This window comes from Odontesthes bonariensis, chromosome 7 (assembly GCF_027942865.1).
Source record: "Odontesthes bonariensis isolate fOdoBon6 chromosome 7, fOdoBon6.hap1, whole genome shotgun sequence".
NCBI classification, from domain to species: domain Eukaryota; kingdom Metazoa; phylum Chordata; class Actinopteri; order Atheriniformes; family Atherinopsidae; genus Odontesthes; species Odontesthes bonariensis.
In genome coordinates this window covers 9,648,009-9,672,009 of record NC_134512.1, presented here as the reverse complement: position 1 = coordinate 9,672,009, position 24,001 = coordinate 9,648,009, and the positions used below count along the sequence as shown (strand labels likewise).

Below are 24,001 nucleotides of genomic sequence, written 5' to 3'. Positions count from 1 at the left end.
TTTTGTGTTCCCAGACAACAAATGATGGCTGCTCCAGGTGGTCCAGGAAGTAAGCAGGGACTGTGACACTAGAAGACAAAAGCATGTAAAAACAACTGTTATCACACTGCAATTTATGTTAAAAACTTCATTTTTCAAATCATCCTAGCTAATACTGCCAGAAAAGCATCTACGCTTGTTTAATGAAATGTTCCTCTTCTACTTTCAGACAAAACATCCAATAAACATCTGGGTAAAAGGGAGAGTCAGGATGTTACTGACTAGAGTGCTATGGAAGGGACTCTCTTCCGTATACATCACTTGCTGGTTATTATACACTGTGCTAAATGTTTGCCCATCACTGGACTTGGAAGATCCAACCAGGCAGCCTGTATTATCAAAAAAAATTAAATGTGAAATGCATTTGAGCCTTGGAGAACAAATCTCTATTCCCCAGCCCTGCTATACACAGAGCTGATGGTGGCCAGTTATAGCATAGTTCACTAACTGGCTCACTGTTGCTTCCAGACTCGAGCGTTTGAACTCTTTTTGACCCACTTAGGGGAATCTTTTTAACCACTAGCTCAACCTGCCAAACACAGGGGACACTGTTTTCAAGAACACTGGACAGCCCTTTTCTATATGGATTATTGGCCACTCAACACAGTCTTGTCTGCTTACTGTTGGGCAGGATGGAGCTACTAACCAGACCGTAAAATATATGAACTATGAGGAGAGGGACTGTTGTTTTTACCACTATTTCCTATTCCAACATTATCTTTTAAACTCAGGTGTGGAAAAGGAGGTACTATGAGACTGTCACCCTGACCCTGTCATCTCACAGGCCCCTTGCAGTTGCCTTTGTTTCCTTTGTGAATGTATGAGTGAATGTGTAGATAATAATTGCAGCACAGTAGTTGCACATAAAACGAACAAACAACACTGATCAATTGTTTGTAGCGTCAACCGTCCAGCCCATTTACTGTCAATGTCCAACCCCATCTTTTAAAATGTCTCAACTTGAGTAATCACACAATATGCATCTTTCAAAGCTGCCTTCCTTTCTAAGAATGTCTCAGCAGAAAGGGACTGGCAAAGATGATGCTGTTTGCATCTAAATGTACCTAATTCTCTGTTATGCACTATGGATTTAGTCATTCTAGACATCCTAAAATTGAGTGGCCTTTGTTAGTTTTATACTAATTCCTGCTTGATAAAACAGAAATGTATGAAAGAGTAAATTATATATTAAGTACAACTCTACCCTGCTGAGATTTGCCTCACATGAGGATGATCTCAACTTCTTGGTCACACGTTCCACTCCCCGATACACGCCACACACACACACACACACACACACACACACACACACACACACACACACACACACATACACACATAAGATCCCGTAGTTTTTTCATCTTTTTTTTAGGTGTGACACTTGTGCATTATACCCACAAGCTTGTGGCTTTATTTCTTTGTTCCTTTATAGCCCAGCCATTTTCGTGCTCCTTTTGAGTGCTTCCTCTTCCAAATGCCAATACTAAGGTTGTCCTCAGGGTGTACAGTTTCTATATACGGGTATGGTTATGAATTATTTGAAGGAGGAGCAAACATAAGGAAAATGGGTCTGCAGCTGTGGCTAACCAGTCCACCTCATTAAAGATGCTGAAGTTTTAAGGATCTTTGTTCTTATTAAGTAGCTTAGCAGACAGCTAGCCCATTTATTTTCTCTTTGTTTAAATTTTTTTGTGGGTTTCTTTTCATCAATGCAGATTAGATGTCCTTTGGATCTGCTTTCTTACTCTGCTTTCCTATTAATTTGTTTTCATACCATTTGCCATCACAATGAATTTTGATTTTGGCTTTCTACATCTTTAAACAGCCAGTGTATTTTCTCAAAACTGGTAAGGAAGTTTACTCTTTCTTGATAGTCCCCACTTAGTGCAGTTTAGCAATGATATAAAAAAAATGTATCTACCTCATTTAGCCACTCTATGGCGTCGACAAAGGCCCTCCACTTCCCTTCTAGCCCTGCTAGACTACAGCAGGTTGACATTGTATGACCAGCTGATTATTTCATTATTATTATTTTTTTTTTTACATTTTAGGCTTTTAGAACTAATAGTATAATAGCCTTTGAAATCCTTCACCTTCCATCTTTTTTGATTTCTTTGTTCAGTCATGGTGCTGACTAACCACCTTGATTTAAAATGTGACTATTCAGCTCCAAGTCCAGCACAGGCTACAGGTGCTCTGTAGCACAGTCTCTGCTTTCCATCAGAACACAGTCTTATGGCCAGGTGTTTATCTTTCAGCATATATTGTGCTATGATGGATGATGTAAACATATTTCTTAAGTGGGACTAAATTATTCTCTTAAATTTTTCCGATTTCATGCCATCCTATCTTTAGGTTGTTCAAGGACAAATGAGTTCTGTACTGAGTCGCATGCCCACATAAAAGTATCATTAGTGAGGCATTATTAGAAAATGCTGGAGAAAGAAAGGTGGATTAGCAAGAGGATAAGAGGTTAGAGACAATTTTGAAGTGGCAAGATGGTAGGGAATTGTCTTGATTTGATGTGAATCTGACAGGGCCACAAAGGAGGTCTATTCATTCGCGCTGTCTAATGTTTGAGGGACAGTACTGTCTTTAAAGATATTTGAGGTTGTGATATTGTCTTATTGTGTACAGGCGTGAATGTGTGTGTGTGTGTGTGTGTGTATGTTTCTGGTGTGTAGAATCGGCACCAGAAGTTTGGAGGTTCAATTCTCACTTTTACTCTGCTGTCATCTCTCTGCACTAGTGAAAACCATTTAGATGTGATTAAATGTGAATCATATTTATTTGCTCTTTTAAGAATTTTTGTACATTGTTGGACTCCTTTTAATATAAATGTGGTTTCTTTCTTTTTCTCTTGATGTTTGATGTTTTTAAGCAGTTGTCCTTTACCTCAGTAGCATGGTGGCATTGGAAAAAAAAAATAGAAGAAAGACCTGTACTTTTCATTTTTTTTTATGTCACGTTTACATGTTCTTATCTGACTGACATAGAATATTTTGAAAATGGAATGGAGTATTTTCTATACTGTCTTAGAAATAAACAAGTTTTCTCAAACATGAGTTGGTCTTATTACAATTGATCATGTCCTTAGGAAGAATATATGCTTATTTGATTAATAGCTATGACTGGAACAGTGGATTTTTCCATCATTGTAACAGTACGTTTATTACAATGAAAGACCAGATGTACCAAAATGTAACGAGCGGGTCGGTGCCACACAATGTAGTAATCTACTGGAGTGTGCAGCAACTTCACTTTGAATTAGTGTTTATCCCCTTGATGGACACCCTCCACAGATTGAATGCTGCTTCGTCTGACCATTCTCATGTCTGCTGGAGTCAGTGTTGTGATGTGAACCAGCACGGCTCCTCCTCAGGCTTTCTTAAAGAGGCTCTTTGTATGTTTACAAGTAATATATTCTTTTGTTCAAGCTTAAAGAGGACAATCTTGGCAGTAGAGGAATATGCAAATGAGGCATGTAATTAAGATACTTTAACTGAACTTAATTGAGATGGTTGTTTCATAACCAAATTCTAAAATGTGGAAGAACAGTTCATAAAACAACTAAACGGCAAGTCTTACATTTTTCTTTCAGTCTGTAACCATTTAAACACAGGAAGAATAAAAGGGAGAGTTCTGTTTTCCCTGATCACCCCCCCCCCGCTCTCTCTCCCTCTCTCTCTCTCTTTTTAAAAGAAAATATTTGTTCTGCAACAGGTTAATATACCTAAATGATTCAAATCCGTTTCTGTTAACTGGTTCGTTTTCTCCATTAAGTCTTCAGAATTCAACATTTTTATCTTTTGCCGTTTTAAATTGGCACATGCCTTAACCGGAAACACGCCCAATTTTCACTGTAATGTCCTAAGTCAAGACCAAACAAAAAAAGTTATTGGTGATTATTTACTCAGTGACAGACGGTATTTTTAGCCTCTTCCAAAGCCCAAACACCAAAATATAATGGTATATTTCCTACTCTCTGTCTTGTAGACACTGTTTACATTGACACAAGCGCCAACTGAATTGTTACTGATGGTGGGTTTTAGCCAATCACAGCAAAGGGGGCGGGGTGTTTTTTCCTAAAAGATCAGTCGGTGGGTTTAACAAACCCGCTGTCGTCGTTAGACCCTGACGTATCCTACTGTTGGCTTAACGTATTATCGTTAGCGTTTTTATTTTTGTGACACTGCCGTAATAACTTAAGCCATTTGACCAAACCATAAGGATATTTCTGGATAAAACTGTCAAGTAAACTGTCGCACGGTCTTGTGTTTTTGAAGTGTTTACAAAACTGTCGCGAGCTGTCGTGGAGCAGCTTAGCATTGTTTACCAACCTTCCGTTAGGATACATTATTGTAGGAGACTTGACACTGTACACAGCTACGACTTGAACAAGGTAATGTAAGATTGGTCTGTTTTTGTGTGTGTCTGTAGGCTTATTAAAACACAGATGTCCCTTCCTAAAAGAATACAGTGCTCCACCTTTGTTATAATTTTTTCTCTAGTTTTGCACATGACATGAAGACAGATCCTGTGTTTTTGCTATACGCCATAAGAGGTTGGTAAAGATGGTTCAAACAACTGCAGAGGAAAAAGCACCTGGGTCTTTTTTTTTTTTTTTTACTCGCTTCCCCACATTTACTCGCTTCCCCAAATGTGTGCTGAAGCTCCATTGTTGCTTCGGCTGAAGCAGAAAAAATGTTTTCAGTTCTGCAAACATAGCTCCTGTTAACCCCGGTTAATGTTATTTCCCATCCAGCTCTGTGCCCTCCCCATACAATGGCTGCTCAGCTGCAGCGCCCCCACGCGGCTATAGTGTGTTTGTTGCTGTGCTGTTTGGGAAGTGGAGTGTCCATCCCAGATCCCAGGCAGAGAGAAGCTCTCATTCAGCTGGAGGCCTCCATGCAGACAGGTGGGCAGATGGTGCTGACTGATGCTGAGCAACGGCTGGACACTCACCTGTATAAAATGAAGCAGGAGGAGATCGCAAGAGCAGACTTTCCTCCTGCCATGCATTTCTTCAGGGCCAGAAGTCTCATCAGGACTAGTCCCATCTTCAGTCTGCTCCAGAAGATGCCTAAAGGTATACAACCACTACCTAAACAAGGTCAACTGTAAGGGTGTAGATTGTTCAACTGGTATTTGCAACGTTTTGCCCTGCTGATGTATAATTCACTGTAGATATTGTTTTTGGAGTAGTGGCACCTATTACACAGCAGTACACGCATAATGTACATACAACAATGCACATACAGAATGTTTGTATCGTATGGGTAAATTACTGAGAAAAAAACAACCACAAACATCGAAATTAAAAGACCAAAATATCAGAAAAGCAAACTTGGCAGTTGTAGTCAACCATAACCTTCGTAGCCTTATGTTCCAGCCTCTAAACTGTGAACAATTTTAAATTTGTTTTATGAAACAAAGCAGGAACTTTAAGGATGATTAAAAGGAATAAGTCCTGAGATGGAAGATCGTAACTTTCAGCACAGCTTTGAGAGATGTAAGCCATTAGATGAGGGTGAAAGCGGAGCAGGAATCCCTTTGAATGCACAAATATACCAATGTTTAAGCCTACGGGAATACAAATCAGACCGTCCAACCTGAGCATGCAATACAATGATGAGTGCAGTTTTTTTAAGGTTTGTATTGACACTCAGCACTCCATAGTAGACTGTATGTTAACAGACAAACAAGCATGCAAACATTGCATAGATGCTTGCATGCAAATTTTATCTATATAATCCAGCACAGATGTAAACGTGATAGCAACAAGTCTCTTTTTGGTCTTAAAGAAAAGACGAGACTTGATTCTGAAGGGAGAAAAACTATTGCGACCTTTTCCCCTGTTGAGAAAAGGTATGATTCCCTGTTTCAGGTGGAGCTCTTCACGTCCACGACTTTGCCATGGTCGATGTTGAGTGGGTGGTGAAGAACGTCACGTATCGGCCGTACTGCTATATGTGCTGTACTGACAACCAGTCCATCAGATTCATCTTCTCGTCTCAGTGGCCCAAAACTCTGCCACGATGCTCTCCCTGGATCCTGCTCGAAAATCTCCGGGCCAAGATGATCAACACCACGGATCTAGACAACAGGTGACTTTAGGGTTGATATTCTGATGTTTTCAGCACCGAAAGGCAAAGTAATACAGGGGGCTGGAATCGATGAGGATGGAGATGGAGATTTTATCTGAAATGTTCTGTTGTTTTTGTGTTAAATTCTGTTTAGAGCTTCGTTTTTAGCCAATAGGGCTGTTTAATTTTAATTTAAAGTTAACTTAGTGCAAAGTAGTTTTGTAAAAGCAAGACAAAGAAAGGTCTTAAATCATACGAGCCATTAATAAAAAAGAGAAGAGCAGCTTTACTTGACAGGTAATGGAACATTGTAGGTACATTATTTTACTGAAATTAGTGGTTGTCCAGCAACTTAATGGGTCTTCTGAATGTAAAATGTTAAGAAATAAACTGATGCATGCAGTACTTTTAATTGAAATGTTCACAGGATCTTGTCAACTATGGGAAGTAAATGCACTCTAAATGACTCCTGTATTACTACCTGTATGTCTTCACTCTTACTCTCAGCATCATGCGCAACCTGACCCTCTTCACTGACCAGGATCCCGAGGCAGTGTATCCCAGTCAGGATGTGGTATGGGATAGGTTTGAGCAAACTTTCAACGCTGTGTGGGGACTGGTCACTTATGCTCCTGTTTTCAAAGACTACTTCTACCAAGGCCTCACCCAGTTCTACATGGATAACATCATGTATCTGGAACTGCGGGCTCTCCTCCCAGACGTAAAACACTGTCCACAACGTACATGTTTTGTTTGTAGATCCACTTGTATGTTAATTAGTTGTTACACTTTGGTGCTCAGGTTTATGAGTTGGACGGCAGCACACATGGCAAAGCCTGGACTCTGAAGACCTACCAGGATGTCGCCAGGCAGTTCACAGACAGGCATCCAGACTTCTTAGGAGTGAGGATCATCCTCACGGTCCACAGGTGACTTTTCTGAATGTTTTCAAAAGAGATTTGACCAAGTATGCAAAGTGCCAACACTTGTTGAGTCAGACATTAAGAGGATGTTCATATCATCACTTCAGGGGAGTTAATATGTCGGTGATGACTGGGGTTGTGGAGGAGGCAATGAAGCTGCAGAAAGACTTCCCAGATATCATGGCTGGTTTTGACCTGGTGAGATCCGACAGTAACACTATGAAACGTGTTACTGAGGGGGGCAACAACAGATGTAACAGTGGGAAGAGCTTTTAGTATTTCATTAAAAAGAACATAGGCAGCTTCTGTCTGTTTATGAAGGTTCTAACTTTCTGTCTGCGTGTACAGGTGGGTCGGGAGGATAGAGGAAGACCCCTCTGGTATTTCAGAGGTCCCCTGTCAATGCCTGCAGAGAGAGGGATCACGCTTCCTTTCTTTTTCCATGCTGGAGAGACGGGTGAGCTCATCAGCGCTTGATTCTAAAATAACTTCATCAAGCCACTCCAAATTTCATCTGAATGCACATGTGATAATCTTCTCTTTTTCTTTATGAGGATGAAAGTTCCATCTTAGTGTTTCAGAATTTTTTTTATCAAACACTCCCAATACAAAATTTAGTTTTTGAAGATCATGATAGTTAAAATGTAATTCTATATATGATATAAAACCTAATAAACAAAACAGGAAAAAGCAACCAAAACTCACTCTGCTATGAGCAGGGCAATTAACTAAGAACTATAAACCAAAAATCACTCCCTATGGAGGAAAAACAACTTCGCACTAGAAACAACAAATAAACAACTAAATGCACTCCCAAAAATCCGGAGGCTCTACAAAATCTTGAAACGTTATCTATAACGAAAAATCACTCCTAAAGGAGGCTATCAAAAATGGCTATGAAAACTTAGACGAGATTACAAAATTTACAAACAAAAAATCACTCGCAAAGAATCGAGGCTTAGTAAACGATCGAGCAAGGCAAAGTTTTCTGTGACTGTTGCAGGTTTTGGTGATCGACAAAACGAAACACTCAGGCACAAGACAAAGGGAGACGCAGACTATAAGACACATGAGGAAGGGCAAGTGACCTGAAACAAGAGGAGAGTTACTCTTCAAAATAAAACAGGAAATGACAAAACATGGAGACAAGACAAAAACCCCAACTTGACCTCACCGTGTGACAATTTATGACAGCTGTGGCAAAGTTATAGTCTTAACTTCAATATATTATGTGATTCAAACTGTTGCTGAACTAAAATTATTGCATCTTCACCTCTGTCTTTAATCCATGGAACACAGATATACATCAACGGAGAAACTTCTCATTGACAGTCTTTAAAAAAAGCATTTTGTTTGTCTCCATCATATGCAGATCTTGAGGGCACTGAGGTGGATCAGAACTTGTTGGATGCTCTGCTCTTGAACACATCACGTATTGGCCATGGATTTGCACTGCTTCGCCATCCGGTGGCTAAAGAACTGTCCAGGAAGAGAGGAGTGGCTGTGGAAGTGTGCCCCATCTCCAACCAGGTACACTATCCTGTAAACTATGTGTCTTCCAGTCGCTAGTTAGGCCATAACTCTTGTAAACTCATTTAACCTCACGTATTACCTCATTCAGGTCTTGAAGCTGGTAAAAGATTTGCGAAACCATCCTGCAGCTGTACTGATGTCAGAAAATCACCCAGTGGTCATCAGCTCTGATGATCCTGCTATATTTGGTATTTCTGGTCTCTCTTATGACTTCTATGAAGCTTTTGTGGGCTTTGGGGGCATTAAATCCCATATAAGTTCCCTTAAACAGCTGGCTATAAACTCCATCAGGTGAGGCTCAGTTGAGACGCGATGCACAGATTACATCTGAATTGTGTCTGTACCCACATGCATTTGGCCATGCTATACTCCCACCTTTCCCTGTCTTGTCTTTCAGGTACAGTTCTTTGTCTCCAATGCAACGGGAAAAAGCTTTGGTTCTGTGGCAGAGAAGATGGAATAAATTTGTCTCTGAAAATGACTTTTAGAAAGAAACTAGCATTTCATTCTCACCCTGAAGTGCATTTTTTTACGCTTTCACATATCTGTCAACTGACCCACAGAAGCTGAACCCCTCCTGCATTCTGGGATCTCCTGATTTACTCATCAAGCTCTTTGTTTTCTTCTTCTGCTTACTTCTATACGCAGAGTGTGGTCAGCCTGCAGAGGTTTTCTTGATTATTCACATATTCCTGCATACCAAATGCAGCTAAGGTGAACAATTACATAACTTTTAGGCATGAAATGTTTTTGTTTTTTTAATGAAAGTAACTTCTTAAAGTTTACTTTTATTTAACAGACGGGTTACCAGGGTCAATTGTGGGATAATCTTTATTGTGTCATCACCTCTTGCTTTGGGTTCACAAAAGGAAGAAGGCACAGGTGTGAGAAACAGAAAGCTGAAACAGGAACACTGGTCCAAAACTACTGAGCAGGTGTGGCAGTCTATGGCAGAGTGGAGTTTTTAGTATAAACAGCTGTTTCATTGTTCACTGTGAATCACTTGTGTCCCATAAAATGACATAATTTATGTGAACTACAGATAGAAAAAGCCCAAGATTTATCATGTCCAGTTAAGTATTTGCACTTTATGATTCAAGTTGCTTATATTTTGTGGGGCAATACCAGTGTCATACAGCATGTTTGAGGTGCAAAATGCTGATTTTATTTGTCCTTGCGGTGTGTTTGTGGTGTGCTTGCTTTTGTAGGATGTTCTAGCTAGCTTTTTAATATGGATGTGTAATCCTGTGGCCTCTCAAATGCTTTTCTTGGGGAGCAAAACAGAGTTTACTTGGATGTACTTTTTACAAGTTCAGCAGTCAAAATGAAACGCCTCACGTCTGGCATGCAGGCACATCAGAATGGAAACTCTAAAGAAAAAAACAAGAAGAAGTAGTGCCTACAAAAATAATGCATACAAGGCTGCCTTAAACTATATAAACAACTGTCAGCATCATGCGGATGTGTTAAGGTTGTAAAATTTGCTGACTAAATCAGACAAAATGAAAAACAGCTTTCAATAGACTGCGTGGTTCTGTTTATTCATTGTTTCTTTAAAGCTGCAGTCTGCAACTCTTTTTCAAGCATAATGCCTGGAACTGTCCGGGGATTCTGAAAGTAGTACATTAAAAACCCCAATACAAAAAAAAAAGAGTTCTCTAGGTCCCCTATATGTCCCGCTAGGTCCCTCCAAAGCCAGCAGGTTTGTTTACAAAATTGCAGACCGGACCGGTAAAAGGTAACCAATCAGGTTACGAGTTGGGCTCTGCTGCCTGTCAATCACCGATTGTGCACGCGCGATACAAGGTAGGCTCGTCCCCACGCTTATTTATCTGGACTATTGAACTTCATTACGGGCTAGTCTACTTACTGTGTCTTCCATGATCGCAAATGACAGGTGAGGTGATGAATGAGGAGTCGTGTACGCGCATCTACGTGCACGAGTTCTCATGTGTTTTGATGGGGCGGGACAGGAAGTTGAATAACTTTTTATTTTTGGGTTAAAAAATAAGCATTTCTTGCATTTTGCGACTACGGAGGTCACCGTTTTCAACTTCAAACGTCCTGATAGATCATGTAAACTCTTAAAATGCCAAAAATTAGGACTTTACGTATGACAACAACAAATCCTGCAGACTGCAGCTTTAATGTAGCATGACTGTAAGCATTCATCACTTCTCACTGCAGTGTGCCATCCATCATCTGCTGCAGGTGTTGAACTGGGAGAAGAAGCGGTCATCAATATGTCCTCTTTCAATGTCTGGTTCCCTTAAAATAGCACACGTTCAAAAACAGAGTGAGACCATATAGAGCGTGAGCAGACTTCAGCGCAACAGTTTGTGTTTTCTAAATGGTACTGACCGTTGTTTGTGTGTTTGGGCCAGCTGGACGTTGGTGCTGTCCATGTGTCGCCTCAGCTGCTTGTTCAGCCTTGCCTGCTGCCTCTCTAACAGCAGAGCCCTACGAGCCGAGTCCATGCGGATGCGATCATAGAGCTCCTCCTCTTGCTTTTTCTCTAACTCAACCCTCTAGAGATGCACACAGTCAAACGCATATCAGGAATGCCTTTTAAACCATCCATGTGTTTTTAATGGGACTTATTTTACCTTCCTCTCCTCTATTTGTTTTTTCTGGAACTGAATGACCTGCTGCAGACTCTCAGGAGGGGCTCTCCTATCACTGCTGGGACATAGGCCTGGCACTACTGCCATGTCCAGAGCACATTCAGTATCCACACCCGTCAGCTGTCCTCGCGGGTGGTTGTCCTTGTCATTACGTTCCCCTTCCTGATGCCGCTTCTCCTCGATCTGACGCAGATCAAGAGAGGACATGAGTGAAAGTGTATTCTCTGAACTGTATAGCTGGGTTAAAGTGCAGCTCAATTAAAATACCTTTAACTTTTGAAATGTGTGAATGTTTTAAAAGCTTTTTCAAAGTGGTGTTGTTATGGATGCACATGCAGGTAAATGTACCTCAAGGTGTGTTTCGAAAGGTTTTATAATCCCTAGTTATCTTTAAATATTCTTAATTTAGGGGTCATATTCCATATCCAAGCTGTCAAAGCCAGATTAACCGCCTTCATCTGAAAGTTTGAGCAATTGTTAGAATGACATACCTTGGCCAGATTGTAGTTTTTAGTTGCGATGGCACCCGCCTTTTTCCTCTCCATCTCAAGGCTGTGAAGTTCTGCAGCTTTGTTGTCCATTTCTACTCTGCTTTGGTCATAGCGCTTCTCTGAAGTCCAGTAGAGAGAATGGAGATTTGAGCTTGTGTTTTGTATGTGGGAATTAAGCGTTTTTGTTCAATATTGTACAAAATAAAAACCCTACCTTCCAAGTTTTGTTGATGCCTTTCTGCTGCCTGCTCTGTCTGCTGCTGGATGAGCCACTCTCGGAGCTGCTCCCTCTGTCTCTGCAGTCTACTTTTGCTCTCTGGGTCCTCGCCCACCAGGCCCGGGAGCATCATCTGAGCATCAGCTTGGTCTGTTTTTCTGCTGCGGTCTGGGTCGTTCAAGTCAAATGCCTGCTGGCTGTAAGGCTGCTGGTACTGATGCCTATAGGTCACTATGGCCTTTTCAATCTCATGCTTCTCCTTCATCTGCCTGTTATGGAGAATACAGGCTACTTTGCTACGATGGAGCACATCAGTATCTGTATAGAGAAAACACATGCAACACACATCACGAGGCACTTCATTTTTGAAAGCATTTAATCTTGCAAATTAACAGTAATGTACTGCATGGATGTTAAATTAGGATCTTTTTGTGAATGTAAACAAGTTATGGGACAAAATTCAAAATTCTCTTTTGTTTACAATTTTCTTTCTCTGAAACTTGCCTGGGTGACATCATTAGTAAATACCGTTTATGGAACTCACCGTAGGCGTTTTGTTCTTCTTTTTTGGCTTCTTCCAGTCTTTCCTTCTCTTTCACCTGCATGTCTATGGCTTCCTTGTCAACCTTTGAAACAGACGCAGTACATTTGGTGTCAATAAAGCGTTCTCATGGTATAATTCACTGCGAGCTGCACAGGCCTCCGTGCCTCTGCTCAGCTTCCACGACAGAAGCCTAAATACTCACCCCCATTGTTCTCACTTTCTCGTTAAAAATCCTCTCTTTCCTTTCAGCCTCTCTGCTGCGACGCTTCTCCAGACTTGCTCTGGCGATGAGGTCTGAAATTAACTCAACGTTAGGCATTTTGGCCCACCGGTAGCGTCTCGCTTTGAAACTGACTCCACGGTGCACACTTTTGTGTCAAACACTGTGGTTGCTAGGAAACCAGAGTATTTGTGAGCGTTCGTAAAACTTCGGTTCTTTCCGGTGTGTGCGTCATTCAAATGGCTGTTCGCTGAAAATACACGCACAAGTAATGCTGACGCTAAAAATGATGTTTCGTGTTCCTCTCTGTGATGGAGTCTGGTAAATAAAGACTCAACCTGAATAAGGTGGCGTCAGGGATCACAGGGAAGATCCCTCATTATAATTCCTTCAGTGCCAAATTCAAATTCCTACCTTCAACAACAGTGCATCTTTGAAACGTTTGACCCGAGTCATAACCCGGCCTTATTTCAGTTTTCGAAACTGTGGTGAGATTTTGTCTGACATGGTGCCTAAGGTCAACTTCATGAAAATCTCCTTCAGCTACTTTATTAACAAAGTGAGCCCTATGGTATATTTTGTTTGATTCAGATGTGGCCTATAGATTGTCCTGATATAAAGCTTTTTACAGACTGTGGCTTAAAGACAATGAGGACAAATGAGAAACTACATGTTAGTTAACAATACAAGTGTAATAGGGTTTTTGCATTTTACACAAACATGAACTGGTGTAAAGTGAGGTGGCAAAAGATAAGTGATTTTTTTTTAAACGACTTTATGACCGCTGAGCTGAATTAGTTTGAAGGGGAATTAGCTACTCTATCCCTGAAGTGTCATGGAGGGGGTGGGATTATTTGTCCATGGACTGCAGTTTGTTCTATGACCTCTTGTCTGCCACCGACTCAAACATCTCAAGGGTCTGTCCAATTATTTCGACGGTTTTATGAATAAGTTCATTGAACCTACCAGCATCTCAGACTTTCATGCTGCTCCTGCAGCAGATCACAGCACAGTAGGTGGCAACATCCACCATAGACAGGTAGACCTCTATCTTACTGCACAGTGTTTAATGTTCATGGTTGTATTCTTTTCCTTGTTAAAAAGGTATGATAGGAAGAGACTTTATTGCTTAACAGAATCAACAATTGATATACTAAATGCTCTTTTTCAAAAGGTGGTCAGTAGCTCTTGCTCTGGTTACAGAGATAAGCAACCTTAACATTTATCTTATTACAACACACCTGTAGGTATTACACATCATCATACTTATGGATTTCATTGCTTTATTTCCCTTGCTTTGTGCTTTATGTTGTATCATTATTTACAGTGTGGGAGAGGTAAGTTTACTTGAAGATGGCACTTTTGTTTTAGCACAACCAAAAAGATGATTTAAACTTAATGTCAGTAATGACTTGTCCCTCCTTACATTTTGTAACTTTAAAGTATTGATATTTAACATTGTTTTGCAGTGAAGTTTATGTTGAGCTGGCCTTTTACTTTTGTTTTAGAAAAAAAAAGCTATTACACATCAGCCACTTTTATAAATGACTTATTTACAAAATGATTTCAATCTCGCGTTCAATACTTGAAAACATTTCAAAGATAGACCATGAAATGATAAATGCCTTCATAGTAGTATTCAGAATAACAGATTAAACCAAGTCAAGCCTATTTTAAACCTGTTTGAGCCCATACTGCCTGTAGAACCATGAACAAAGTCATAAATAAGGTTATCCTGTTTTCTTGACATCAAAGAGAAAACACCAAAAACCCAGAAAATAATTCAGTAAATTCATGAGATGTACCCAATGTCAAGTGATATTTAATCATTACGGTAACTTTCTTCATGTCCTCTCAATCCATTGACCCTCATTAAAGTTCTCATATTTTCATCTATTCATCCATTTTCTATACCTGCTTCATTCTACTCGGGGTGGGGTGGTGTTAGAGCCAGGAGCCCATCCCAGCTGTCACCCTGGACAGGTTGGCAGTCTATCACAGATTTTATTTTTTCATCATTTACTCATCACGGATGATAATGCATGAAAAAATTAATCAGATTTTTAATTCTATGGCCACCACAGCTATGGCTAAATCCCAGTGTAAGAAAAACTTATTCAAACAGTAAAATGAGCTAAAACCATCAACTTTTGGCAGAAATAAAATCCCTGTGCAAATGTGCATTTGCTTTTGTGCAAGTTGGAACAGAATGTATTTAGGGAACGCTGAGTGGAAAGACTGAAGACCAGAAAAATCTTGCCTTTTAATGCTGTTTAAGCTGCAGGTGGGATGGTGCCATTTGCCCATGCACAAGATAAACAGCAACTTCTCTCACAACTAAGGACTTAATTATCTGGCAAAACCCTGCAAGTATTTAACAAAGTAAACCATTTCAAAACAAGCAGAACTAAGGCAAGGTACGTTATTCTGTTGTAAATTGTTATATGCAAAAATACATCTCAACCTTATTTGGGGGTTTTAGCAACTTGTAGTTAATCGTTCCTTTTAAATAACAGACAATTCAGTACATTCAAAAAGGCACAACAATAAAAATTAAACAAAATCTCTCATAACCTAAACATCCACTTGGTAGAATTACAAAATAAATCAATCAGATTATTTTTAATCCACTGTGCCATGAGCAGAGAAGTACACTTCTTGAGCGTCAAACACTCAGAGTTTAAAAGGCTTTGATGATGTTTTGGATTTCCCATCTTTGGCCTGTGCATTCTCTTATGAGAAGTTGAACCTTTTCAATTTCCAGGCATCTCTTTGTCTGTCTGTTCTTCAGTTCTTTATCCTGGAAGAGTTTAAGAGTGTCAACAATTAAGTCAATATCTTAAATTATGTGAACATCCAAACAGTGAGACACAGCACTATTTCATCCATAGTTCATTTCTTTTTACGTTAGATTTATAGATCTTTATTTCTGTTTTAACATTAGCTTATCAAGATAAGTACCTGAGTGAAATCCCAGTATATTCCCATTCCTTTCTGGATAGCCTCTTTGCAGTTGTACAGGCCAGGCTTATTTCCTTTTTCGCCAATCTCAGTTAAACAACGGTTGTCATTGTACTTGTGGGACTTGATGCCGCCGATGTACATTTCACCAGTTGCACGGTAATATACAAACTTGAATAAAGAGAGAAACATAAGAGAGATGACTGGACCTTTAAGTCAAGCAACGATGACGGACTATATTCATCAGTCTCAACAACCACTAGCTGCTTCACTTACTTGAGATCCATAATAGTGGCAATTGTAGGCGATCGGTGTGTGACCCGGTACTGGACCTTGGTCTAAGCACATATCAGCATCAAGATTCTTCATCTGTCAGTAAGGGAAAAAACAACAACAACAAAAACAACAACATATGGATGTGTTACGAAAACACAAATACTCATGAGGTAATGTATGTATCCTGCAAAAATCCTACTGGCACATAAACTAAACAGCAAAAATAAAAAAATAAATAAACTTACTCCTCCATAGGCGAGCAGGTCATCCCAGGGATCCAATTTAGGATACACGTTTTCCAGGTACCATTTGAAAGGTTTACATTTCAACTTTTCTCTGAGTTTCTTCCTCTCAGAGATATCCCCGATGTCAATTCCATGATTCTGAACAACGGACAAAGAATACGGCCTGATTTGTTTGATATATTGAAACCAAAGACAGTTTACCATTGATTTCAATTCTAAGAAACAATTACAAACAAGAATGATTAACACTAAATCTGTGATCGTGAAGCTTTCAGACGTGCAAAAGCATTAACTGCCGATGGTGTACTTCTCAACTTCTTTTTTTATACCTCAAATGGTAAGTTCCATGCCAAGTTGATATTGTGTTTGTATTCATCCATCCAGACTGCTGCGACCCTCAGGGCATTTCTCTTCATGGCAGGGTTCAAGTCCGGCAGGTAGGGCTTGTGGGCTCTCTCAATGTGGGCAATCTTGGAGCATGGAACTACTTCAACGCTACCTCCACATGTCCACACCTACACAAACAAAAATGAATGATATTATTATTCTATGTTAAAGTCTTTCAGCTCTTATTTGCACAATTTATTTCCCCCTATACTTTACTTTTGAGATATGTTAAGCACAGGCTCTGTGTACACTGTCAATCAGAGGCTATTGAAGCTTTGGTTGATTCCTATAATAAAATTATTGAAACAGAGACCACATTCAAATCCTTCAAAAAAAATTAAAAAACAAAGTGTATAACCGATAAACTAGAACATTCCTTTTTAAAATTTTGTTAGCTTGGTCTTTTTGAGTGTGTTTATTCATTATAGCGTATAAAAATGTGCAATGTGTTTTCTTGTTAGATGCCCTATATTGTCGCTTGACATTTTTGGTGGCATCTGAGGGCATCTTTGTCAGCCACCATGATAATAAATTCTAGTGCATGTGCAGGGGTCAGAGGGCAAATTTTTTTTATGTCTATGGCATTACATCTCACAACAGCCAAACATCAAAAAGTATCAAAATTCTCCAGAGACGCTTTAATACTTACACTTTAATAATAAGACAAAGCTATCACAGCAGGAATCATTGTGCCCCTCTTTTTTTGGGAGGATAACAGTTCTGTTCTTTTTACAAAGTATTGGGGTAATTCTTCTGAAACCAAAACAAGTACTGCCTCTTGCTCCAATTTGGCCAGACACCGTGCAATAAAGTGTTGGATTTGGCGTGGTATATACTTACACGTATTCCCAGCTCCACATTTTCTCCACCATACACTTGCATTCCTTCATCAAGGACACCGATTTCTCCAAGAAACACTCTATCAGCTACAAAGATCCCCATGACAGATGGACTCCTGGGAAGAAGGAAGACAACTGTTACTGCTGCTTAAGTTTGTTCTGGAGTATATATATTTATATTATCATGAATATCAAAGATACAATTAATGAGGCTCTAAGCCTCTGCTTGTTCTAGAGGTGTACAGTTCAGTTTTTATATCCTTTCAAGTTTTTTTTAATTCATTAAAAGTTGGTTATTTTTCAGACTCATGATGTATTCAATCATCTTCTTTTCCTCAACAAAAGAAGTCACTACAATGGAAAAGTTTTTTAATTATTTGGTAATTGGGCATGAACAGGCAGAAATGTTCTATTGACATTTGTATACATTTACTTATTTACAGTGATGATCCAGAATGGCACTGCACTAGAGGCAGCTTGCTGCAGCAGTTTTGGACATATTGTGTCTTTGTATCGTCTTTAAATTTTCTACTGAGCTTTTTTCAGTAAAAACATCGATTTTTGAGAGATTTTTCAAAGTTTGCTTACATGTCCTCTTCCCCCAATGGCAACTGGGACAGAACCCCTCCTCGATCGTGAATTGGATTAAGCGGGTATAGGAAATGGATGAATGGGTTTGGATGCTGTGCTGCTGGAATGGTTTCAGTCGGTAATTTTAACAATTCTATTTATTTTTATTTTTTTACATCCATATTGATATGTAAGAATGAAAGTAGGAAAGTCAATTGCATGTTGGAGCCGCTGACTGGCCTTTCTAAAATCAGAAAGTAAGAAAATAAGTCTTAATACTTGAATGGTTTCCTTCTGTCTTTAAGTTTTAACAAATTAAAGTAAAAACCCAATAAACCGCTTTTCCTTTATCATTGTTTGGTATTATGTGTAAAACAATTTGAAAAAATTTGGTTGATCTATTTCAAGATGAGTCTGAAACATAACAAAATGTGAAAACTTTTTGAAGGCTTTATAAATCAAAACAAGCCTTACTAGTTTCACTTTGACTTACTTCCCAGGCAACGAGCTGTCGTTAAGTTTGTAGTACTCGGGTGAAAACCTCTCATACTTGCACCACAAAGCCCAGTCGAAGGCTTGTGCTGCTGACATGTATTTGTAAAGCTGAAGATCATCAAAGTTAACTCTCTCAAACACAGGAGAAACCACCACCGTTCGGTCAGCTTTGATCTGTGTCAGCAAGGGTTCCGCCCTGCATTAGGAGAGTAAAGGAGAGGAGGTTTGGTTTACACATCAGTGTAATAAACCTTATTATAAATCTTCGCTTTTTTCCCCTTTGCAACCATTCACTATTTTCAGAGTGATTCACATGCAAATTCAGTTACACTAAAATTAATAGTAGCTATCATATCAATTATATTCTAATTTTTTTTCAGCGTGAGAAATACAATGTGTGGCGGTAGTGCGTGACTAAAGACTGAAAAGCGTGACTGTTATGCTCAATGCGTAAGACTTAAGAGCCCTGCGGTACCTGGGACTTTTGAGATGCTATGCCACAAGCTCCCCCGGGAGAGTTGCCGCCATCGCTTAGCAGCGTGTCAAAAACTTTACATCAGTGCAAAGTAATTGTATGCTGTGTGGTCAAATGTTTCACCATGTTGGAGGCATTTCCCCCCTTTGATGTGATCAAAACTCTGCACGTGTTGCAACTAGCCCTAGTATTGTCCTTTTTGGTGAAATATAACCAAACTTTGGAGCGCTTCTGCCTCGATGCGATGTTGGAAACATCCTGAGCCAAAATACAATGCGTGCACATGACGTCATCGCGCAAATGCGTAAACGGGATCGTTAGGTAGGCGGATTAAGGATTCCACGGAATCGAACTGCTGGGAGCCGTTTCTCGATTCCCATCCCAAAATCGTTTAAATCATAACAGAACCAGATTTTTTCCTACAATGGGGGCAACAGCAGAACACACCAAACTTGTTTTCAATGCTTACATAATGTTTTGTACTTGCTTTCATATTTGATCAACCCCCATTAAAATGCTTATGGCATTTAAAGGATGAAGGAAGCATCAGACTATAAATGTTCAACAGTCATGTGGAGGTGCAACTCATTTATTTATGCTTTTTTTGTTGCTCATGCACCATTGCAAAACCAGCTTGCAACACTGCTGCACTTTTTGATACTGCTTTAGGCTACGGCTACACGGAAACGAAACAAGGTTTTTTTTTTTAAAACGGGTACGAAAATTCTTGCAACCACACGGCAACGCTGCTGTAAAGACTCAGGTCCAGACGAAAACGGATGAAAACGATGAAACGATGCAGTACACACGCCACTGTGTCACGCCACGCTGTGAGACAATAGAGAAGTCTCACAGCGTCAACGTTTGACTGACACAAAAACGTTTTCGCTGTAATAATGGAAACGAAAGGACCTCGTTTTCAAACTTTCCCACTCTGGAACCCGTTCTCAAAAACTATCGTTTTGGGGTAGTGGGAACGCCGGCACCGTGTGGCCGCGACAGCAAAACGATAAGAAAAAGTATCGTTTACAGTGAAAAACGTTTTCGTGTAGCCGCAGCCTTAGTTGAGTGAGTTGAGTGAAAGGTTGCCCGTCTTAACAGCACCCTCACCAACACCACAGACACGGTGCTCGTGTGCAAGGTGCTTACTGCAACAAGCTTTTCAGTGGCCATTGTATCAGACTGTGGTTGTTCTTGGATCAGACAGTAGCTTACTGAGCAGTTGCATGTGTTTGTGTGCAATAGTCTGTAAAACAGGGTGCAGCCACAGAGAGATCATTCCTTTCAGCGTAATTATCATGAAACCAATTCAAGCCTTACAAGTACAAACTATTTTATATTTGTACGAAATAAGGATAATTCCCAAAGTGTAACTTTAGAACTCAGTAGATGTAGTTCTGATCAAAAGATTTTAAAGGAACTTAATTACAATGTTTAATTTGAAAAAAAAAAAAACTGACTGAAGCCTATTTCGGATTAAAAGTTCGCATGACTGAAACAATATTAAGATAAAATAACACTAGAATTAAATTTTCTTGCCACATTCCTACCACATCTCATGGACTTCAATGTGTGCATCCAGGATAGCCACCACGTCGGCGGTAGCAGCCCTCCACCCAGATGCTCTGGCATAAGAAAGACCTTGTTGCTTAGTGTGCCTTACTCTTGTAATACGGAGATTTGGGTTTTGCTGCTCCAGAGACTTCACATACACGTCAAGGTCCCCCTTTAGATCCTCTGAAATGAAAAAAATAAAAATGGCCATGCAAAATATTCTAAAGCAGACATATCATGCCCTTATTTCACATGTTAACAAAAGAGAGACATTTCATTAAGAGGTCTTAAAGGGACAGTTTGGGTTTTTTGAAGTGAGGATTATGTGACCTATTTATGAGTAATTGGTACCTTATCTGCAGTATATATCACACTCTCTGTTTGGAGAGGAAGGGAGGATCTCATGGGGGACCCAAGCTAACAGCTACTGATATCAGTGACAAAGAAAGAGCATATGTTTGCCATGTAAAACTACTCCAACCTTGAAATCTAGCAGCAGTTCTTCTCAGTAGTGCATCAAACTGTTGTTTACTTTGTCACAATTTTTTCAACTGCTCGTGTCACTGCGGCTGCCTTACCTGTCGTGCCGCTGATCAGCTGAGTGCATCAGAAGTTATATCAGACTTGTTGGAAATCTTCCTCCTCGATGTTACTTCAGCAAATATTTAACAAGATTTACACTTTTACTTTCTCGCAGTTTCTGTTTTGGGACTAGACTGGTGGAACTGTAAGTGAGTCACAGCTGAACAAAGTTTGGCAGTCTGCTGGTGTGGAGCATTCAGGTATGCGCATTTGCAGCCACAAAAGCTGTGCACCTTGCTGTTGAGTCAGCCATGAACTCTTCTCTATGCCAAAGTATTCTATCAAATGTGGCACCATCATAATGACAGTTAAAGTTTGGCTGAAATGAGATCATGAAGCAGAGGAATAATCTCAAACGTTGCAGCCAATTTACAACAGAATGGCAAAAAAAAACAACTAAAAAAATCAAGGTATTACAATGGCCCAGTCAAAGTGCAGACCTGATTGTAAAGAAAAGTGGGCCAAAAGCCCCCCACATCTTCTTTCAATCTTCTTTAAAAAGCTATTTCACTGTGACTACATCACTTTGTGTTATTGCCAGAAATCTGAAGAAAGTTTAGTGAGGAAAATTAGTGTCAGAGGACTTCAAACAGGCAAACGTGTGTTCTAACAACCTACCTTGCCTCATAGTAATCTGCAAATAATAAACAATGGCCTTTTGCTTCACACGTGTTTTCACAATTCTTCTGTAAGAAACCCACCATTTGAGCTGTTGTCGTCCACCATTATTATCTCCTTCAACACGTTTTTAGGGGTGCGGTCAATGATGCTGCGCAGGGCTCTTTTGATGATAGACGAGGCTTCATTCAGGTAGATCAGCACCACTCCAAGACTTGGCAGTTCTTTTGGATAACTTTTTTTTAAACACCTTTTCAGATGGACAAAGAGATTTAATTAAGTCTGCAGTCTATTGTATAAAAAAAGTTTAAACAACTGCTCGCACAAACTATACAGACAGAAAGGTGAATGCATTCAGCATTGAGTGAATTATCAGGAGCTTAACAGGTGAATTTCTTTATTCTTAATATGGGGTATGAGGTGGAATGACCAAGAAAAGAAGTTTTACCCTGGAGGCCTTGTTTCTGGAAGAGCACGATCAAGAGGAAGGCGATCACTGAGAAAAACGTTGTATCCATACTTCTCATACAGACTCTGTGCCTCTCTTTGATCTTCCTCAGACAGATTTTCACCCCAGTTCTTAAATAGATAAGATTTAGGGAACAGTTTGCTGAACTTTTCCTTTTGGGGCTGTATCTTTACATCTGGGTGCTCTTTCACCACTGGCTTCCCTTCGATTGCCTGCTGAAGGACCACTGCCACTTTTTTCTGTCTCTCTCTGTCCTCTTCGAGTATTCTCTGCATAACATCCTGCTTCTGCTCAAAAGCTCTGAGGACTTTCTCTTTAGAAATGTGAGAGATCAGGGAATTACAATAAGAAAACAGCACAAGTTGGAAACAAAACTATTACAGTACACACAAAGAGAATAATATTTACATTAACATACAGTGGCTTGCAAAAGTATTCATACCCGTTGAACTAGTTAACATTTTGTCACGTTATGACCACAAACATACATATATTTCATTGGAATTTTATGTGAAAGACCTGTCTGGTGTGTTCCTTGGACTTCATGATGCTGTTTTCTCCCCAATATTATCTTAACAAACCTATGAGGCCGTCACAGAACAGCTGTATTTGTACTGACTGAGATTAGACACAGGTGGACTCTTTCAAAAATACTCCCCTTTCCATTTGCAAACTTACGGAAGCCCAGATCGGACGTGGTACGTATAAACTTTTTTCTGATGGTTTTCTCGAGATAACGAGATAATTATGTCGTTATCTCGCGAAAACAATGATCGTTTTCGCGAGATAACGAGTTAATTTACCAATGGTTTTTGAGGCCACTTTTTCTCCCCAGTCCGCCCTGTTTATATGTGTTTATATGTATTTCTGGCAAAGGTGTACCCATTTTTACCCCCTTTCATTGGAAACTGAATAAAGTAGCCTATGAATCAAACATGGAATGTGGAGCGTTTGTGTAACAATTCTGCTTGTGAAAATGCACAAAGCAGCTCCCGCTGGTGTGACAAGCATTTGAAGAATGGAATCAGGTTTAACACACACCAATCATGGCGTTATCGTTTTCTCGAGATAACGATAACGGCACCTCTCGTGCATCATTCAGTAACCATGAAGACGGCCTGGTCCCCTCAGCTGGTCACTGATGAAGTTGACTATATCAGCAGGATCACTGAGGTGTAAAATAGTGATGGTAAGTTCGGCTCTTTTCCGAGAGCCGGCTCTTTCGACTCCCAAACGGCTCCTTATTTAGGATCTTTTGTAGCCTATATTTTACCTTAACTTTGCAAAAAAAATAAAAAAATCATGGTTTATGTGTTGAAAACCCTTTTGCTTTCAGTGTTTTTATGAGAGACCTTATAATTGCCTAATTCTTTGCAATTATTCTGTGACAAAACCACTTTTACATTTGTTTATTTCAATTAAACTTTTTTATTGCACAAATTAACATTAAACTTCAAACAAATCCACAGAACAGAACCAAAACCAGAACCAAACTCCTTAATTCTCACGTGAATACCGCATGCTGGTAGCCTGATTACGTCATACTCACGATTCTAGTCAGAATGTGAGTCTGATACCGCTCAATAGAGTTTTGAGTATGGGGCGTGTTTCAACCGAACCAGGAGAAAAAAAAAATGCCTCTTCGCTCAACTGGATAGACCTACAACCAATCAGAGCAACGTAGTATGTGACGTAGATTAAGCAACAATCACTTGTTGTAGGAAAGACGGCAAAAACATCTTTTCTATCGATAAAAGCCTTTATTGCGTTCCTCTGTTCGTCTTTCAAAATGAATGCAATGTGGAGATCCTGTAGAACAGACTCGATGGCAGAATCTACACACCCTAGCTCTC

At 39.8% G+C, this 24,001-nt stretch overlaps 4 protein-coding genes across 4 annotated transcripts in view; 2 read left to right on the top strand and 2 right to left on the bottom strand.

Moving 5' to 3' along the window:
* cecr2 (CECR2 histone acetyl-lysine reader) overlaps window positions 1–3,099 on the top strand; it is a 41,203-nt gene extending 38,104 nt beyond the window's left edge. The window contains exons 18-19 of the mRNA XM_075469376.1: window positions 15–85; window positions 209–3,099. Coding sequence (XP_075325491.1) covers window positions 15–66 — 52 coding nt within the window. The 3' untranslated portion in view covers window positions 67–85; window positions 209–3,099. The remainder of the gene's footprint in view (window positions 1–14; window positions 86–208) is intronic.
* A 1,056-nt stretch (window positions 3,100–4,155) lies between these two features.
* Window positions 4,156–11,917, top strand: ada2a (adenosine deaminase 2a). Its single transcript, XM_075469374.1, has 10 exons — window positions 4,156–4,441; window positions 4,805–5,128; window positions 5,927–6,146; window positions 6,633–6,846; window positions 6,927–7,054; window positions 7,156–7,246; window positions 7,397–7,505; window positions 8,421–8,578; window positions 8,670–8,872; window positions 8,979–11,917. Exons 2-10 carry the CDS (start codon window positions 4,825–4,827, stop codon window positions 9,067–9,069), a joined length of 1,518 nt encoding a protein of 505 aa, XP_075325489.1. The 5' UTR covers window positions 4,156–4,441; window positions 4,805–4,824; the 3' UTR covers window positions 9,070–11,917.
* On the bottom strand, window positions 10,724–12,813 carry ribc2 (RIB43A domain with coiled-coils 2). Its single transcript, XM_075469375.1, has 7 exons — window positions 12,660–12,813; window positions 12,458–12,539; window positions 11,911–12,231; window positions 11,697–11,815; window positions 11,188–11,388; window positions 10,943–11,109; window positions 10,724–10,849 (listed from the first exon to the last, which is right to left on the bottom strand). The coding sequence occupies exons 1-7, from the start codon at window positions 12,774–12,776 to the stop codon at window positions 10,780–10,782; spliced, it is 1,077 nt and encodes a 358-aa protein (XP_075325490.1). The 5' UTR covers window positions 12,777–12,813; the 3' UTR covers window positions 10,724–10,779.
* Window positions 12,814–14,548: 1,735 nt separating this feature from the next.
* On the bottom strand, window positions 14,549–22,480 carry LOC142384614 (putative polypeptide N-acetylgalactosaminyltransferase 8). Its single transcript, XM_075470909.1, has 10 exons — window positions 22,128–22,480; window positions 21,763–21,929; window positions 20,476–20,662; window positions 18,449–18,646; window positions 17,387–17,501; window positions 16,489–16,674; window positions 16,160–16,297; window positions 15,915–16,007; window positions 15,639–15,809; window positions 14,549–15,477 (listed from the first exon to the last, which is right to left on the bottom strand). The coding sequence occupies exons 1-10, from the start codon at window positions 22,421–22,423 to the stop codon at window positions 15,358–15,360; spliced, it is 1,671 nt and encodes a 556-aa protein (XP_075327024.1). The 5' UTR covers window positions 22,424–22,480; the 3' UTR covers window positions 14,549–15,357.
* Window positions 22,481–24,001: the final 1,521 nt, after the last annotated feature.